Genomic DNA, 19,409 nt, shown 5'->3' with positions numbered 1-19,409 from the left:
TGTACATAGAATGTTTGTTACTGGGGCCAACTTTCCAGTTTATCCCGTGATCAAATATAAAGCTGAATGATATTTACAGGGAATGGCTTTAGGATTTTTGTTTGTGTGTTTTTGTTTCCTTTTCCCTGCTGTTTGGCTAATTTTTATTTGTTGTTACTGTATGTAATGGTTTTAAAAAGAAAAAACTGTCCATTGCCATAAATGTGTGTGTAGTCTTCCACTAATACCAACTCCCAGGTTACATTTGTGTAAGTTTTTCAGAAATACAAAGCAAGGAATACTTTGCTGTTCTATTTAAAACCTTGCTAAAATGTAGTCAAATGATTTCAAACTATATAAATATTGTAAACCTTTATATCCTTTTTAATTAGGCAACAAATATGCAATCTGGAGGACCTAATAGAAATGAATTCTTCTGACTTTGGTAAGTTGAACACGTTTCGTTTGAAGCAGGGGTAAATATCTGACTGCCTTCTCATTATAGAACTGTGTTACCACATTTGTGTTTCAATTCTTTGCTGAGGGCTCACAGTGTGCCACAGAGCAACACATAACCAGCATAAATTGCAGTAAGTGTACAAGTGTAGTCAACCAAGTGATATATGGTGGTGTGAAAATGGATACTTGACATAGCAATGTGGAAATGGTGTGAGTCATTTGGAACCAGGTCTGCCTGTTCAGGAAGGTTGATCTTGACCTCACTGTTGCAGTGGAGAATTTTGTATTAATTTGACTTGAACTAAGATGCCAATCCTATGTTAGGATTTAGCAAAACTGTTAACTCATTTAATCAGAAATTGAAACTTGCATCAAAAAAATACTAGTTACTCCTTTAGTTATAAAGGTAGTGGTTTGAGACTGTTTCCAGTGTTCTTTTGGCTTACATTTTAAAAAGTTAGTACATTTTAAGAGCTTAGTATAGAGTAATTCACAGATGTTTAGAGTTATTTACAAATTTATCTTGGCACTTGGATTGATGAAATGGGATCGCTACAAAACACTTTGTTTGAATTAAATACTAAGGCATGAGTTGCAGCATGTTTTGGAAGGATTATTGCAGCCTTGGGCTTATTTATAAGTTTGAAGGCTGAATTATTTAGGAAGTTGAGAAGTTCAGTAATTACTTAGAAATGCACTGTCTGCACTATCTTCTCAGTACAGATGCTGAGAATATCAAGGTGATTGTATTTCACTGGACAGTGCAAAATGTGGCAGAGTTTTTGCCATGCTTATTCTCTAGCACTTTACACTTTTCACTGGAGTCTGCTCAAACCCATTTACTGTTTCCACTTCTTATGCTCCTACCAATGATCACCTCATCCTTAATCAGGCACAGTGTTGCAAGCTGACTGAACACTAGGCATTAGTGTATATGTATTATTAGGTATTTAAATGACTGCATTTAACTTAGCATGCACTAAGTTTTATTTTTCTCTAAGCAGAAATCTACAAAACGAGATGTGGAGAAAAAGGGAGAGAAGGAAGACAAAGTGTGAGGCAGCCACAATAACTAGATAAAAATATACTGAGGTGCAAGTGAAATGAGGGATACGTGATAGTGAATGAAAGACCATTAGCTTTGTGAATCTTGGGGCACTGTTCATTGATGGGTTGCTTCCCAGGAAGAGAAGTTAGAAAGTTAGTTTCTAAAAAAGTTCTTCTGCTTATGAGTTTCCCCAAGAGAAAAATACGCTGTTGAATTGCTTGACACATTTTTAGAAGGTCTTTTGGAAGCAGATATGGAGTAGGGCTGTAAGGCTGAGTGATTTCTTCTTGCATTAATTGCTTATCTCTGCCACCTATCCTGAGGGATTGTATGTGATTTTTTTTTTTTTTTTTTTTTCTTTGCATTTGGGGTATGTGCCTGTGATGATAAGAAAAAGAATGGATCACTCTGGCAAGATTGCATTTGGCAAGATGGTGTTTGAAAGTGTCTGTTTGCTACCAGACAATTACGAATTTTACTTCAGAAAAGAGTGTGTTTCAGTAGTCTCGTTTCATTACCGTAGAGAATGTATGATACTTGTATTGCAGTGTGAGCACATCTGCTTTAAGCTATTGATCTCTTTTACTTTAGGTCAAGCTGCCAGCTTGCACTCAGAAGCAGAGAACATCAGACGTCTATGTACAGACTTCTTGCACTATGTGAAAGTTTTCATCTTCAGGTGAGACTTGTGCACTATTTACTTATTTACTAAGCTTTGTGTAAATGTTCCTTATCCATATTCTCATTGTATTTCTGTGTGTTTGCTCAGGTATCTAGAGCCCCCTAAAATGGAAAGTGATGGAGTACTCCACCCGTATGAGGAACTAGAAGCACAGTTCCCATCAGTGTTGGTGGAAGAGCTCCATTCTTTGACGCAGCACATTGGTCACCTTTGTGAGCTCCCTAGTAGTGTCCTGGCAGCATTTACCATTCAACATCAAGCAAAGGTTGATGGCTTTTATAGTTGTAAATTTATTTTGTAAGAGTATGCATTCAGTTTGATGATTGTGTCTCAATAGGAAGTAATTTTTTTTTCAGAACGTAATTGAAATTGATTTTTATTTTCTTCATTTCTCACGTTATAAGCTCAGTGCCATCCCATCTTAAATGCAACATGCAGAATTCACTAAAAACTATTACAAGTAAATAAATATGTGTATTTGTAATCACAGATCCTTCCACCATCATGGCACTTACTACATCTCCATTTGGATATCCATTGGCTAGTGCTAGAAATTCTTCATGTACTAAGTGAAAAAATGATGAGTAAGTATGCGGGGTTTTTTGTTTGTTTGTTTTTTTAAACTTGTATATATTGTTATTTTTATTTCTTGTCTTAATTCATCCAGAATAATTTATTACTTTCAGTAGCTTTTGAGCACAGCTATATTTAATCGTCTAAATTGAAATTTGGTGAAGGCAGTGTTTCGTTTTCAAATCTTATGAGACTTTGGTCTCTGCATCTTTATTTCATTGTGCAACGAGTCTATGTGGTTAAACTTTCCTTCATATAGCTCAAATGGAACAAAATAGTATTTTGAGTTGTTATTTTTTATCACAGTTTATACAGTGTGTTTTCAACTATTGCTTGCTGTGTATTAAATACTTAATGTCAAGACATTTTTTGACATTGCAAATAAAAATACACTTTGCAGAGATTCACAATGTATAACAAGGAACAGTAAACAAATGTATGAAATGTTTCAACGGATGGGCGAGGACAAAGAATCTAGAGCAGGGGATCCGTGTTGCTAATCATTATTACACTAAGATGATACTATGCAAAGGAAGAGGCCTTTAGAGGTCTTTATTTAAAAACAAAACCAACCAACATAAAAATAATAATTTTAATTTTAAAAGGGGAAAAAGATTGGTAAGATATTCATAGAAACTAAATTTAGAAAGAAATGTCATAGAATGCAGTCATAGAACATTCAGGTGGCTGAAGAAGAATTGTTAAAATACAGGATGTTACGATTTTCTTTGTGAAAATTGTATACATTAAAGATCATTTCCATGCTAGCAAAATGTCATAAATGCTTGTTCTCCTATAGACAGTCAACAAAAACTTTCTCATGATATAAATTATCTAAAAGTTCCATATAAGCATTGCAGTAGGTGGGGTAACACCTAAGATCTAGAGTCAGTGCAGTGTGCGTTTGGGCAAAGTAACGATATCAAAACTGAATGCTTAGATGAACTTTTTTCTGCTTTGAATACAGTCACAACATGGCTTTCCTGCATCTTTGTCATTTCTCCATGCCTGTATTTCTGGATAATGCATGGATTGGCTATTCTATAAACTTGAGAATTTATTTCATGACTGATTGGGATAATGTTATTTTTCCTTTTTCTGGGGGGATTTTGGAGAAGCGATGAGCAGATTGCTGCAGGCCATGTCTCTTCCAGAATTCTATATTTAATTCTAGGTAAAGTTCAGAGTAATTATATAGTAATTAATTTCTGTAACAGAAAGCTCATGCTTTTTTACAACAAAATTCACTAGTCAAGACACGTCTGCATGTATTATTCTGTCTTGTATTCTATGTACCTTGCTGAATTCTTTAGGTTCTTATTTTGTTCTGTAAAGTGTGCTGAATGGAAACTTTGCACCAAAGGCAAGGTATTGGATACAGAGTTTTACCCTGCATTTCTGAGAATAAACTACAGATTCATTCTACGTATCTTCTGTTCCACTGATGTCAAGGGATTTGTACTCTTGGAAGGCTTGTAAGATAAGACCTCTTAACTTTACCATTTTATCTCTGTTAATGTCTACAAATGCTCAAGTTGGAATATGATCATGTTAGCTTCTTACATCAAGACATCCTAAAGAAATTGTTAGACCTCTCTAGAACTGTTTGTCAGCAACTTGTGTATCTGCAAAAACATGTTATGATTTCAGAACATGCACACTGGCATGTAGCAAAGGGGAACCTGCAGGTAAATAAAACCTAATTTCCCTGAGAAGCTGTGCCAATAAGGGGCTGCAAATGCCAAACCTTTTGACTATCAACTGCAATAATTTTAGACTTAGAGTGTAATGAAGAAATTAGTTTGAATTTATAATGGACAAGCATTTCTAGATGAGTTGGTAATTTAAAAGTACGTACAACTTAGCAAACCAATTCTAAGATGTACGGGTTAGGAAACAGAAATCCTTTCTAGGCTAAATAGAGCTAATTTTCTTTTCTTTTCTTTTCTTTTTTTTTGCTTTTTTTTTTTCTTTAGGGCAAGTTGTATATGCTAACCACTTCATAAATCTAACGGGGGAAAACTTAACCAATATCAGTTTATTTGAAACGCACTGTGAAAATCTTGTATGTGATTTAATAAGCTTGTCCATCCAGAAGTACACCAAGGTAACTTATTTCCTTTATATAGAACATGGGCAGTTACATGTTTCCCAACAGATGCATCTGAATTAGATATTGTACCAATGCATAGATGACTTCTTACTGCTAAGTTTTAAATGCTGCGTATGGCTTAATATCTCCATGTTTTAAAGAGTGTTATTTGTTAAGAGCTCAAATTGTGTTATATTTATTCATGACCATCTGGCAGATGAATGAGAGAGAAGTATTGAAATGCACTGTGTACGGAGCAGAAGTGAGTGCCACATTTCATAAGTTCAGTGTTTCAGGTTCAATGCCAAACGTGGCACAGTCTAAAAGGTTTAGCACTATAAATGCAAAAAAAAAAAAAAAAAAAATCTTTTCAAACTCTTTCAACAGGAACAAAGAAAAATAGCTGTAATCCTGGCAGTAAGCTAACTGGACACTTACAGAATGTCATACTACAGTTTGTTACAATGCTTCTGTTTCTCATCTTTCTTTTACAGCTCTTTCATGTTTGTCAAGGGAAAACTTGTTCTCTTCTCTTTCATTCTCCAATTGCAGTGTGTTTGTTTTTTTCTTTCTTGTTTTGAGGACACGAAGGCTACAAAGTTTCAATAGCATTATCCAGTAAGAGAGCTGTGCAGTCTTGTGCCATTGTGAAGCCTGCTTTAGATCAGCACTTGTGAGATATGAATGCAGGACTGAATTGTATAATTTATGTTTTCATGGTACAAAAATCTGAAAAATGGAGTCCTCCTTATTTCATAATGCTGTTTATGGAGTTGGAGGGAAAATGCTTATAAGTAGCATTTATAAATTGTTCTTTTGAACTGTCTCTCTGGAAAGTTCTCTTACCTTTGAAAATTAGTTTTGATTTATTACATTATCAGATAACTACAACCTCTTTCTCCATCAAAAAGAATAAATAAATGACTGTAAATGGTAAAGGAAGATTTGAGTAGTATCTATGGACTATTGTGCTTGATAGTAGCTTGTGAAATGTCAGATATTTAAAATGATAGATTGATCCTATTCCACAGAGCCACATAACAAACAGAGGAGATTGTTATACCTCAGTGTTTTCTTCAGCTTTCCCTAGGCTTGGGCTGCATATCTTGAAGTAGTTCTATTCGAGATTAATTTCTCAAGTGGAATTTGGACTTGAGCTGGATAACCCTTCTTCTGGTGCCTCCTCTAGCATGCATTTGGTTCTATAATCCAGCAATGAATATAATATTCTTCAAAATTCTGACAGAGCAAACTTGGATATATATATATGCAGACTGGGGAACAAGAGGCTGGAGAGCAGCCCAGTGGAAAGGGATCTGGAGGTTCTGGTTGCTGGCAAGTTAAATATGAGTCAGCAGTGTGCCTTGGCAGCCGGAGGGGCCACCTGTACCCCGGGTCTGTCAGGCCCAGCTCTGCCACCTGGGTGAGGGAAGGGATTGTTCGGCTCTGCTCTGTGCTTTGCAACCTCACCTTGAGCACTGTGTGCAGGTTTGGGTGCCACAATTGGAAGAAGGACGTAAAACTGTTAGCGTACGAAAGAGGGCTGTAAAGATGGTGAAGGTTCTGGAGGGCAAGATGTAAGAGGGGTGACTGAGGTCTCTTGATTTGTTCAGCCCAGAGCAGAGGAGGCTGAGGGGAGGCCTCATGGCAGCCTGCAGCTCCTCACGGCAGAAGTGCTGAGGTCTACTCTTGTGAGGTGTCAGGATCCAAGGGAATGACATGCAGCAGCATCAGGGAAGGGCAGGTTGGAGGTTAGGGAAAGGCTCTTCACCAGGGGGTGGATGGTGAGTATGAAACAGGCTGCCTGCAGCAGGGGTCATGGCTTCGAGCTGCTGGAGCTCAAGGAGAATCTGGGCTGCTTTCAAACATTTGAATTTTGGGTAGTCCTCTGTGGAACCCAGAATTGATCCTTGTGAGTCCCTTCCAGCTCAGGGTGTTCTGTGAAAACACAGCTTATAGATGACAGTGTCAGCTCACTGACATACTAATAAGCTTTGAAACAAGTGAAGCTCATAACATTTGTTAGTTTTCTTGAAAGCAGGGACATAAGCACTGATCATAGAATCATAGAATCACCAAGGTTGGAAAAGACCTAAAAGATCACCCAGTCCAACCGTTCACCTATTCCCAATAGCTCCTACTAAACCATGTCCCTCAACACAACATCCAGCCTTTCCTTGAACACCCCCAGGGTCGGTGATTCCACCACCTCCCTGGGCAGTCCATTCCAGTGCCTGACCACCCTTTCTGAAAAGTAATACTTCCTCATGTCCAGCCTGAATCTCCCCTGCCGTAGCTTGAAACCATTCCCCCTGGTCCTATCACTAATGACACGAGAGAAGAAGCCGACCCCCAGCTCACTACAACCTCCCTTCAGGAAGTTATAGAGAGCAATGAGGTCTCCCCTGAGCCTCCTCTTCTCCAGGCTGAACATTCCCAGCTGAGGGATACTCACTGCAAGAAATCGTTTATACTCATACTTTCAAATTTGTATCTTGAACTGCTACGCCATCAAGCCCATACTCAGCCCATGGTGCCCTGAGGTACATTAAGCAGAGAAATAATATCCTCAGAAGTCTATTCTATTCTCAGCAGCTCATCCTTGGTGCCACACCTGTATTGTCCCAGAATAAAACAGTTTGTGATTATAACTATTTCTATCAAGGTACTGAACTTCCGAGAGAAGGTATAGACGATCCCTGAGCCAAACAATGTCTCATTTATACTTTGTCTATCCAATTTCTGTACAATGTCTTGCTTTGTTAGTACTAGTCATACTCTATCCTGGTCAGATATAGCACATCTTACAGAAGAGATCCTGCTAGCCTGTAGAAAAGCATTAGTAGGTGAAAGTTTCTGCAGTAACTGCAGAATAAATGCTCAATAAGTTGGGTATGTAATATTTCCATAAAATTCCCAAGTGTTAAGAGTGCATCCGCAATAATTTATTTTTGAAGGGATCTTTTTGCTGGTGAGTCAACCAGAGCACTTTTGAGGCTGCTTCAGTTTTGGGAATTTAGCAGTTAAATAATTAATTTTTAATAGACTTTAGTGGTCTAGCTGATGTTTATTCTCTAGATAATATTTGCCTAAGATTAATTCAGATTATTGAGGGATTCCCATAATGGATGTTTAGCTAGAAGCATGGAGAGACATAGGCACTGGAGAAACTCTAAGAAGCAACTGTGGAATGTGAGCAATCTAAGCATTTATAATATTTTAGTCTTGGCCTCATGTGGTTCTTAATTTGACACTAGAATCCACTCTGACAATTTTATAGGTTAAACAAGATTCTTTAGAGAGAGAAAAACAAATTGTCACATTTATAAATAAATCTGAATTCTTATTTAGATTTCAGTGTATTTAAAACTATTTTGAAGTACTTTGGAGGTGAATGAAAAATAAAAATTCTGCATACTTACAGAATTTATACAAGTTTGAAAAAGAAGTTGGGACTATTGATGATATACTTAGTCTGAATGTATGGGTTTTAATCATTCATTCTCACTTCTTTAACATCTCTATCATAGTGCTGCTACTGTTGCATTGTGTATTTTGATTTAACTTTTGATTTTCACTGTTAGGTTGCCAAACCTGAAATTAGTTTAAGTGCCAGTGTCACACAAGAACCGTTCTAAATGAATGGATCAAAAAGAGCAAGAGGATATAAAAATTCAATTTCAGCATATCTGATTTAGGTATCTAGGAATGAGTTGGCTGGTCATCCTAGGCTCCCTTTTTTTGTCAGGAAAGTATGGCAGCAGTTTCTTCCTCCTGTGGCGAGTTAGATGAGTTAGATGAGTAAGTCTCTCAAGGCGCCGTTCCCCTTTTTAGAAGGATATGGGCTTGTTAGTCTACTTCGAGTACTGATTGTTAAGCAATAAACTGAGTATAAGCTGATTTGTCCTACTCTTTTCTTACTGTGTTTCTGGCATTTTGTCCCTGCTGAAGGTATTATGCTATTCAAGCAAAGTTTTTCTCACTGTTTTACTACCTCTGAACACAGCTCAGTAGACTCATAAGTCCTAAGACAGAATAAGTAGAAGTTATGTCTGTGCTATAATTATTTCAAATACAGTGCTGTTAAGTCTTTAAAAATATCAAAGTGTAGAGTGATTTTTCATGCATTTAGCATTAGCATTTTCTTTAGCTGTTTTGCTTATTTTGTTTCACAATTCAGGGAATGTAAAACTTATAGATGAATCACAAGAAGAATGCTTTGCATTTGAAATGCATCAGTCAGAGTGATTTTTGTTAAATATGGAATAGTAATTAAATAATGTACATGACTTGAAATATGCTGTTTTCTGCATATTAAAAGAATGCCTTTCAGTAAATCTACCAAAAAGCAGATTTTGTGAAATGTTTTGGCAGCATTAACATCTTCGTGCCAACAAAAACATTCTACTAGCATTATGCCTAGTCATTAGGGATTTTTCAGTTAAAAATAACAGCAATAATAGCTATTAAGTCATTTGAAATCTTTTTCTTATCTTTCCAATAATATTGAGGAAATATAATCATTTTTCTCTTTTTCATACTGTCAGATAATGAATCAGTATTTATTGCAATTTGTTTTCAATTAGGCCTCAGAAACCCTATTTTCATTAGAGTAAATAAATTTGAAAGTGGCTTAGGAGAAACTTAGAAATAATACAATCTATGAATTACATAAAATTAGGAAACAGTCATTTACGGTTTGAATATATATACCACAATATGTATTTTGGCTGTTGATGGAATGATATACTTTCTAGTCTGTAACTGTAGCCATGTTATTTAAGTGGAAAAAATAAACAAACCCAAATCAAACCCCACGCCAAAACCAGAGAAAATATGCAACTTCAGAAATTACACCTCTCTGAAAAAACATATTGTGTATTCTCTTACAGGTGAGACCTTCTGAGGCTCTTACTAATCACCATTATCCCTGCAACTGCATTAAGGAATTGTGGGTTCTACTTATTCAGCTGATGGACTTCAGAAATAAAGGATCTCAAACAGAGGTAATAGAAGAATGCTGTTACATATGCATGCATGTTACAAATGCTGTGCATTTGCCAAATATTCCCAGGCTGCTGCAAATGCTCTAGTTCACATATCTGATGATAAAACTAAGTTTCATTTTTCCTTGAGCACTACATGCTCGGAGTGATGCTTTAGGCCACATTCTTTAATGTGCATCAAGTCTCTAGGTTTTGCAGTATGCTGTTTCATTGCGTCGTAAGGTACTGGTAAAGAGTTCATTTCGTGCTAAGGAAAACAAACAAACAAACTGGACGTTGTATAGTAGGACATAGTGGAAAAGAAAACATCTACCCACTTTTTAAAATTGTTATTTTGCAATTTGTGTTATATAACAATTCATTACCAGGTGCTAGAAAACGTAGATCAGTCAAATCAGTGATCCATCTAGCCTGTGTTTCTGTCTTTGGTACCTGTACTTCAACTATCTGTAAAAGAGCAACCTGGTTTTGATGCTTATAACTGTAGTTTCAGCCAGCTGATGTGGGTAAAGTGTGAGTGCAAAGAAGTCCCAAAAAGCTTCTGTACAATTAGGGAAGATAAACACAGGCTGAGAGAAGGCATAATATGCTGTAGATGGAGATCTGAGCAAGAAGATAATTTATCTGCTGAAAGAGGCTGACTCATAACAAGTCACCTAAATCTCAGTCTGTCTTCAAGACTAATTCTTTCCCATCTACTACTAGCTTTTCCTTTGTTAGATTGCTCTGTGGCTAAGAGCTTTTCAAAAATCTGTTGTATAAAGTCTTCATTGAAGAACTTTAATTTTTCTCTTTTGAGAACAAAGTTGATGGATTCAGTCTGTAGGTTGTCATTCCAGCTGCTTGTAACTTTGCCTGTGAGGTATCATATCACGTTCTTCCTTGTGACCAAATCTTTTTGTTTCACATTGATTTCTACTAGTAAAAGCATCCTAAGATATAGAAAGAGCATGTAAGATAGCTCCAGGCTTTCTCTGATAATATTTTCCTTAAATGAGTGTCATGTTGCTTGTTCTCTGTAAAAATGAAATGATTGTTTCAGCAATACTGTAGAGAATGTTAGCATAGCCCTTAATAACACATTTCCAATTTACTTTCACACTTTCTTCAGTGTTTCTGGAACTTGGTGAACAAAAATCTAAAGAGCATCTTTGAGAGACCAAGTAGTTCTGACAGTAGGTCTGCTTTTGAAACAACTCAGTGTAAAGATCCATTGAGCTTTAGCTTGTGGATTGTTACTCATCTGGCATCGCTCTACCAGTTTGACCGTAATGGAAATCTAGAAGACAAGGTGGGTTTGCTCTTTCCTAAATACCTGGAAGTTGTAGTATTTTATTTAAGCCTGAAAGTTTGCTTGCTTTTTTTTTTGTTGATAGAAACCATCTTGTGTTATAATAAATGTGTCATTTGTTTAAAAAAGAACTTATTAATATTGATAGTATTAATGAGCACTTTATACAAGTCACTAGCCATTCCAGCAGCTCTTGACATCCTTGTGTCAAACGATAGATTCTCAGTAGATTATTGGATTAAGGAAATTTAGTCTGTACTAATCACTAGCTCACTGTAAGTTGTTTTAAGACTCTCTGCCAGTGTCATAAATGTTTCACCGAGTTTGCTGTTTTATGGGCTGAACACATTCATTTGTACTGTAAGAAGTACGAACATTAAACACTGTGCAATTTATATTATCAACTTTCAAAAAAAAGGGGGGGAAAAAAAAGGTAGCTCTGCTCTGGAGAAATTCTAATCTAGTTAATTTATTTCATGTTGGTGTGTTAAGGCCCAATACATGAGCATGTAGTGTAATCTGTGTGAATGTCTGATACTAGCACTGTTTAATAATTGCTGAATTCAAGTTTCTGGTAGAAAATTTCAAAACAGTTGCCTTTAGGACATGGTCTTAGCTATTCCTACCATCAAGCACACAATTATTGACGTTCTTTTCTGTGAATTTCATTGAGGGATTTGATGTTACCATACACTCTGAGGGTGGCAGTGCTTTCTAAATGAGACCTGCACGTGTCATTCTTATGTTTGTTAAGATATACATGGGACTGTACTTGGTACTGATGAATGAAATTCCTGTATGGTCTTCACTCTAGTTTTCTGGAGCTTTCTTTCAGTATTATGCTTTGATATTCATCCTGCCTAGTTTTAACTTTGTAATCATTCATTTGGAAGGAAATAGGCACTTGCTGAGAGGCAATTCATCCATCTTGAGAGGTATGAAAACTGCCAGTTTTCCTTCATTGAGTATAAAGGGAGCTGAATAGAAGCTAGAGAGGTAGCTGAGGACCCAGCAATGCAGTTGGTTTGTTTGTTTGTTTTTTACATACTAGCAGAATTTCACCAGTTTCCTAAGCATAACTCTGTATTTCTTACAGAGTGTATTTTATTATTTGCTATTTAATTACATCTGTTAAAGGTATGTGACATATACGGTTTGTCTATTAAAGTATTTTCCAAGGTGCCAAAAATGATTCTCATTTTGACATAGGATGAAAGATTAAAACCTTGAAAACAAGTTTATGAACTGCAGAACTACAAAAAGGGGAGAGACATATCAAAATAACAGGCAGATCAACTGACATAACTTTTTTGATAACTTCAAATGACTGATCTTTTAATTTTATGAAAGCATTTCTGTATAAACATTGTAGGAATGAAAAATGTTAAAATGTTAAATTTAAATGTAGAATTGTAGGATCACGTCTGGCTGTTATACTGAAGTTTGTCTCAACACTTCCTTGCTTTTGTTATTATGGTAGTCCATAGTGTGTTTCAGAGGAATGCTGAGAAGATAGAATTACAATGCTCTGTACCTACATAAATGGAGAGGAAAGGTTATTTCCAGGTTGAATGCAGAAACCACTGTGTCGTTTGTCCTGGGTTTCTTATGTTTGTGGGTTTTTTTGCCCCAGTCAGAATGCAGTGATGCTGTTTACTTTGATATTTGTTTTTTTCCTCTGTCTCTTTTAGTGGTACGTACCATGTATTTAGCCTTGTGAGAGATGATTTTTTGCCCAAGGCACTATGTTATTTAAATAAGCCAAGCAGACATAGAATGGGAAGAAGGATTCCTGTTGTTCTTATTTTAAAGTAGGAATCTGAGATGCAGCAACAGAAAGAGATTTGCCCAAAATGAAAGAGTATTTTTTTTTTCCTTAGAGCCCACCTAAGAGAATTTCCAAGTCCAAATTTGTAAATCACAAGACCACACTGTACACACTTTCCTTGATGGTTCCCATGCTCTTCATAGAATCACAGAATCATAGAATCACCAAGGTTGGAAAAGACCTAAAAGATCACCCAGTCCAACCGTTCACCTATTCCCAATAGCTCCCACTAAACCATGTCCCTCAACACAACATCCAGCCTTTCCTTGAACACCCCCAGGGTCGGTGATTCCACCACCTCCCTGGGCAGTCCATTCCAGTGCCTGACCACCCTTCATGTTCAAACTATTAGCTGTACTTTACATTTCTCTGAAAGTGGTTGTGAGTTTGTCCAGGGATCCCTGTTTTCTTAAGTGCTATTGATGATTACAAAAAAAATAAATCAGTAAGAACAGCACACCACAAAAAAGTAACCTGTCATAGGTAATTGTGTAAATAGTAGACTGCAATCATTTCCTATTGTTTTTTGTTTGTTTGTTTCTGAAATATATCTTCAAACATTCTTTGGAGATAAAAGAGTCCTTGATGCAATTTTTTTTTTTAAACAAGTGGAATTACATCAGAACTTAATGTTGTCCTGTTTTGTTGGTTAAACATCTGACCTGATACTGACGTGGCACACGCTTTCTTTTAATTAATATGACCAGAGGTGGGAGGGCGATGTGTCATAATGATGGTTATTCATGTGCTTCATAGCAAGAATTGCCTCTAAGCCTATGTCATCTGTAGAAGATTTTCAATTTTTTAATGTGGGCTGCATGGCCTGGAGGTTATTGTGAAAGCTTTTAAAATTCTAAATAGGTTTCAGACTTGCTTCTTTTTATTTTTCCCCTTTAGCTCATATAACGTAATTTCAAATATGCAGTGATTCATATATATTGAATATATAATTCATACACTTGAAACCATTTTTAAACCTAGAAAATTTTGACCAGGCTTTCTAGATGCTCTTTTCTAAGGAAAGTACAGTGTATTCCTCTTTCATGAACCCCACACTGAGGTCCCGATTCACTATTCTGAGAAGCAGGATTTAAAATCCAGGTGGGAACTGGTGAGAAAAATTGTTGCTTGAGAACATTGCAGGGGTCAGTTTCAATATACTGTGGACTGAGGAAATATAGGCAGAATTACTTGAGGCTAAGAATTCTTGCCTTTAAATGACTTGAAATGACTACGTGGCAAGATATGCAAACATGGGCTTCCGACTGAGAAGCCTGGTTTGGATTTCCAGATAGTGAGGTGTTAGTCTCTGTAGAAGTTTCTCTCTGAGAAGCCAGAGGGCCCCTACTTAAGTTTTTGGTTTTCAGGGAAGTTTTACATACTTCAAGGTCTGCAGGTCCTGCTGATTTTAGGGTTATTTGAGAGTAGGGAGAGGGATATAGTAAGCCAGCAGATCTGGAGTAAAAGATGCAGATTCTACATTCTCTGACAAAAGTGGATTTCAAACAGTTGCGATGCCATATTGCCAGCGTAGCAGAGAATACTGTTAGATGTAAATTTAGTGAGATTTGAATGAAACATCTGTTAAAAGATGGAGACAACTGAAGCTAAAAGAAGAGTGCAGCAGGTTGTTGTGCAGCTCTTTCCCGAGGCTGAGTTGAACCTGAGTGCGATTTTTATAATCAGTTCCAGTTGGTGATAAGAGTTTGCCGTAGATTACTCCAGGATTCTGTATGGTGACCTGTATAGTGCAACTGAGATGGAGCTTTGCCTGTGGACACCTTTTCTATAAATCATGCATCCTTGGGCTATGGAAGTGCTAAAAGCGTGCTCTGAGCAGGTTGCTCCAGTTAACCAGTGGCCTCGTAGCCATTGGGCATGATTCCTTTAGTATCTATCTCTAAAAATCTGGCCTTTGAGCAGTCAATTAACTTCACTTGGAGTTTGCAGCAGACGCTGTAGATAATCACATAATATCAGTTCTTAAAATATAGCAGTCAAAATACAAAGCAGAGATGCAGTGATCTGTCCTTCTGACAGGGTTTTAACTGACATAAAGACTTTGGCATCAGTAATAGCTTAAGAAGTCCTCTTTACCACCTGACATATGGTACACCATTTGCTGTTCTAGTGCAACTACTTGTGCCCCTGTTCCATTATCTCAGTCAGGCCCTCTTCCTGTTTTTATCCTCTCTTAGTATCAGTTCACACCAGGTCCCACAAGCAGAAAGAAGAATAAGAAAAACTGACCAGTGGAATGTTGTGAATGTGAGGGCAGGATAAGAAGGAAGCAGTGGGAGCTCCTTAATTGATACTGCTGTAGTTTCTGAATTATTAAGTCACAGCTGTAGTGCAACTTCATGTGGGTCTGTCCCTTTATTCATATTGTCCTGTAAATAGTCTCGATAGTCAGCGTCTTTTCAGAATACTCCTTTTTCTTTTTGCACAGTGCAGAAGTGTAAATCCACAAAGTAGTCAAATTATATTACACAAGTGTTTATATACCTCTCTTTCTTAAAGTTGGCCTTAAATTCTCTCAGTACAGTTAGAAATTCTGTGCGGAACTGTCACCAAGTCATGACACTGACTAGAGTAATCAGTAACAGAGGAGGGCAGGGGACAGTAGCATTTTTGCTGGAAAGTAGTTATTCCCATTACAAAGCATATGATGCTCTTAAGCTCTGTACAGACATTTAAAGGACAGGTATCTGCAAAATAATTTGTAAGGTGTAACAGTTGCGATAGTGGAGATAGAAAAGCAGGACAAATGGTGAAAGTACTACATTCATGCCTCTAGATAATCAACACAGGCTGTTAATATAAGTGTGTATAAGAGGTGATTTTTGGTACTCCGGGGTGATCTAGTTGTAGCTGAGAATTGCAAATGTGTTGGCTTGGTTGCCTTTTTTTTTTTTTCTTGGTAAATAATCTTACTTAGAAAACCATCTACCCTTTTCTACTTTCCCTAAAATCTTTTTTTTTTTTTTTTTAAAAAAAAAAAAAAAAAAAAAAAAACCCTTACTTTTCCATGCAAATCTTCTACTTTAGTAGCATGGTCTAGTTGATTCAAATGAATAGTCATCTCCCTTCCCAAGATGGAAAATATAGATTATGGGCCATACTTGATCTACCCTGTATTTTTTTTTCCTATCTAGATCGTTTCTATTTGGCTGTCTCCATATTCAATTGGACTTTGATTTTAGAATAGAAAAAATGAGTTAGAAGTAGCTTTTCCCTGAAGAAACAAGAAAATTAAGATTGTGCCTTTTTCCTACCTTTTATCTGCTTCTTTTTAGGGCTTGCTAAATGCACACGTTTCAAGACTTGTTTATTACTTGTATTAATTGAAAATGACATTTTGCTTCTTTACTAGAAGTGAAGGTTGGAACTGCAGATGGGCCACATAAATCTGTTAAAATAGCATTAATTCTGGGCTTTTGTTGCTTGGGGGTTATTTCGGTTTTCTTCTTGTTGTTTTTGGGGCCTAATTTTAGGTCGGGTAACAATTAGATATAAAATGGAATACTTGGTTTTTAGTGGTGACTACAGTATGCTGTCATGAAACAAAATATTTCTGTAAATCTCTTGCCTTCTTATTTTTGTTATTACATAGTGGTTCCTGTAAGATATACCAATGTTAGTCCATGCTGATAATCATTATTTTTCAGAAACAGAAGGAATCCAATTGGAAGTTTGTGGAAGAACTCCTTAAAAATTCCATTGGTGCTCAAGTAAGTGTGTAAAGGAAGAAAAAAAAAATGAATAAGGGAAGTGTCAGGGTTGCTTTCTGGAAAAGACAGTGCATGAAACAAAGACCAAATAACAAGTGTATTTTTTGAGTTCCAATATATTTATCACAGGTAAATGAAAATCCTCAATGTAGCTTAACTATAACAGTATACAGTGCCCTCCTTGTTAGCAGTTAGACTTGCTTTTAAGTGGTTGTGCTTGATGCTAAATTGTCAGATAAAGGAAGAAGATAATTATCCTGGAAGGGTAGGTATATGGCTACTCAGACAAGATGTATTCAGAATAAGAACTGGATGCTTAGAAAATGTAAACCAGATATTGAATGTAAGGATATCAAGTTGAAGAGACATGATGAGGGAGATAGTCAGCTGCATTGAAAATTCAGCTATATCCTCATCACAGCAGGAAGGTGACTTGCCTTGCTGAGCAATTTGTCTTACAGGCTTGAATCAAACTCTTACTGATAAGGTTCTAGTTTCTGAGCACTCATTTCATACCTTATCATTTTTCTTTCTGCAGAACTGTTAATGCAGTTCTTCATGGCCCAGAGGTCAGAATTGACCTCCTTTTAAAATGCTTTTAAATATGCTATTCATCACGTTTTTAAGTGTATAACGTTGCAGCTCTCTAAATTTGTTATCAAGTTGCATGGTACAAATTGCAAATGTTGTAACAGCAGCAACTATAAAAAATATTTCTTTAAATTGTGTGTGCTTAAAATGAGAATCACCATATTTATTTTTGTATTTGGTCTCAAATGAATGAAAAAAAAAATAAAAAAATCCTGCAAAGTTCTGCTGCAGGAAGCAGAAGAGGAATCAGTATTTTTTTATTACTGTTATTGCCCTGTTCATGCAGTAGAGGCAGCTGTAGCAGAAACTAGAGCTAGCAAAAATACTTGTTATAAATACAGTTTTTACAAAAAGATACTTTGTAGTTGTTAGACTGGTTGAAACAAAAGGCTTGCTATTAAAAAGTTGAAAAGTCATGTTCCATGTTAACTTTGTGTAGTTCTTTCAGTTTAAACTGGCTTTTGAATGATTTCATGGCGTATGAATATACGTGATACACATATACATTAAAACTGTAGTGATTACCTCACTTATTGGATGCTTATCATTCTTTGCGAGAAACTGAATAAATTATGAGATGAGACATAACAGCTAAGAGTGGATTATTAGCCATTTTCTTGTGTCGTATCTTATGTATATGAGCAATGTGAGAACAAAAAGATGACACTTGTAGTTATATGTATATATTTTTAAAAGTTCTCATTTTCTAGTGAAATCTTACTAGTATGAAGTTTATCTTAAATTTGAATATACCCAAAGTGTACAGTTATTAATGCTTTTGTTAAATAGGTATTTATTTGTAGACGGTTTAGTAAGTCAGCTAGGTAGCTGAGTTCAGAAAATCTCAGTGAGTTAATAATGACACAGTACCAGAAGGCAAAGGTCAATTTTAAGTTTCAAAGGCAATTACCGTTGGACTTTAAAACAAGATATTTGCCAAAGCTATGTTTGTAACCAGTCTTAGGAGCCATATACCCATCTCTACGCATGTACGTGCAAGTGAATATTATGTACATTAAAAAATGCACTGTTCTTCCTGTTCTTGCATATCAGTTATCTTGACAATGTCTAGGAGGGAAGTTTTTCTTTCACCTGTAGGTATGTCCAGCTCTTCTGCTGGTCTCTCAGCTTCGTGTTGCTGCTCTTACCTTTTCAGCTATCTTACTATATCTTCTGAGTATCTCCTAAACAAGTGTTCCTGAGTCCAGAAAAAAGTAGGAATGAGAAGCACAATGCATATTGAGAAGTCACTAATATAGTAGAACATGGATGAGCAGGGAAAGAAAGAAGAAAGGTGCAGGATGCTATTTGTAATGAACCAATGGGATAGTATTGAAGATATTGCCCACTAAGGCTTGGCTTTACTTTCAGGCTGAATCTTACCTAAGCCATCCTTTTAAACATTCAATCTTTATCTAGAATAGAGTTGCAGCAAATAAGTTGGAAGAAATATAGTGAATCTCTCATTTGCAAGACAGGACAGGAATTAGTAATTAGTACCTTAATTTCTGTTTTGGTGTTAATGCAAAGGTAAAGCTGGTCTACAAAATGAAAATTGTTGTGATAGTGATATTAACAAATATTAAACATTTGTATTCTAAACAACTAAATTTATGGGATGTCAGTGTAAGACGAAGTTGTGTTTAGAAACTTTTGTTGCAAGTGAGAATCAAAAGGTTTTTGGTAGAAATGATAGCAGATTGTCTTATTAGCCTTCTCTCATTTGGAGTAACAAATGTTTCAGGATTGTTTGATTTCTGCTTCAATTTTATTATGCCTTCACTATTTTAGTGTTTAATTCTACTCTGGATGAAATACAGAATTACTTCTTGTAGTTCTAGGAAACCAATTTTGTTACTTCAGTAGGAGATCATCATGGAAAACTGTTGCTTTCAGATAATACTTTCATTTTTATAGTATCTGATGTTCCTCTCTTCTGCAATAAATTAAAAGCTGACTACCTCAAGAGTTCTAATAGCATTTCCAGCAGTGCAGGAGATCATTTTAAGCAAAAGTGCAATGAGAGAATCCATTACTTCCAGGGGAGCTTGAAGTCTGGAGATCTCTTTCATATTAAATTTGAAATAAAACATTCAGTTCTCTCTCGGTTTTGGTAACTCTTCTAAAAC

The 19,409-nt window shown here is 36.2% G+C and overlaps 1 protein-coding gene across 2 annotated transcripts in view; it reads left to right on the top strand.

The window, feature by feature from the left end:
* Positions 1-19,409, top strand: part of MMS22L (MMS22 like, DNA repair protein) — an 86,204-nt gene that overhangs the window by 6,449 nt on the left and 60,346 nt on the right. For both annotated transcript variants that reach the window (XM_042826186.1, XM_042826176.1), the window contains 8 exons: positions 372-424; positions 2,078-2,165; positions 2,256-2,433; positions 2,659-2,752; positions 4,718-4,848; positions 9,726-9,839; positions 10,951-11,130; positions 16,627-16,689. In XM_042826186.1, the coding sequence (XP_042682120.1) occupies positions 372-424; positions 2,078-2,165; positions 2,256-2,433; positions 2,659-2,752; positions 4,718-4,848; positions 9,726-9,839; positions 10,951-11,130; positions 16,627-16,689 (901 nt within the window). The remainder of the gene's footprint in view (positions 1-371; positions 425-2,077; positions 2,166-2,255; positions 2,434-2,658; positions 2,753-4,717; positions 4,849-9,725; positions 9,840-10,950; positions 11,131-16,626; positions 16,690-19,409) is intronic.

The sequence above is a fragment of the Centrocercus urophasianus genome, unplaced genomic scaffold (genome assembly GCF_019232065.1).
Source record: "Centrocercus urophasianus isolate 14NV4802_14NV808 unplaced genomic scaffold, USGS_Curo_1.0 seq_10, whole genome shotgun sequence".
Lineage (NCBI taxonomy): Eukaryota > Metazoa > Chordata > Aves > Galliformes > Phasianidae > Centrocercus > Centrocercus urophasianus.
The sequence above is the reverse complement of the archived record's forward strand: the minus strand, read 5'-3'. Positions and strand labels throughout refer to the sequence as shown.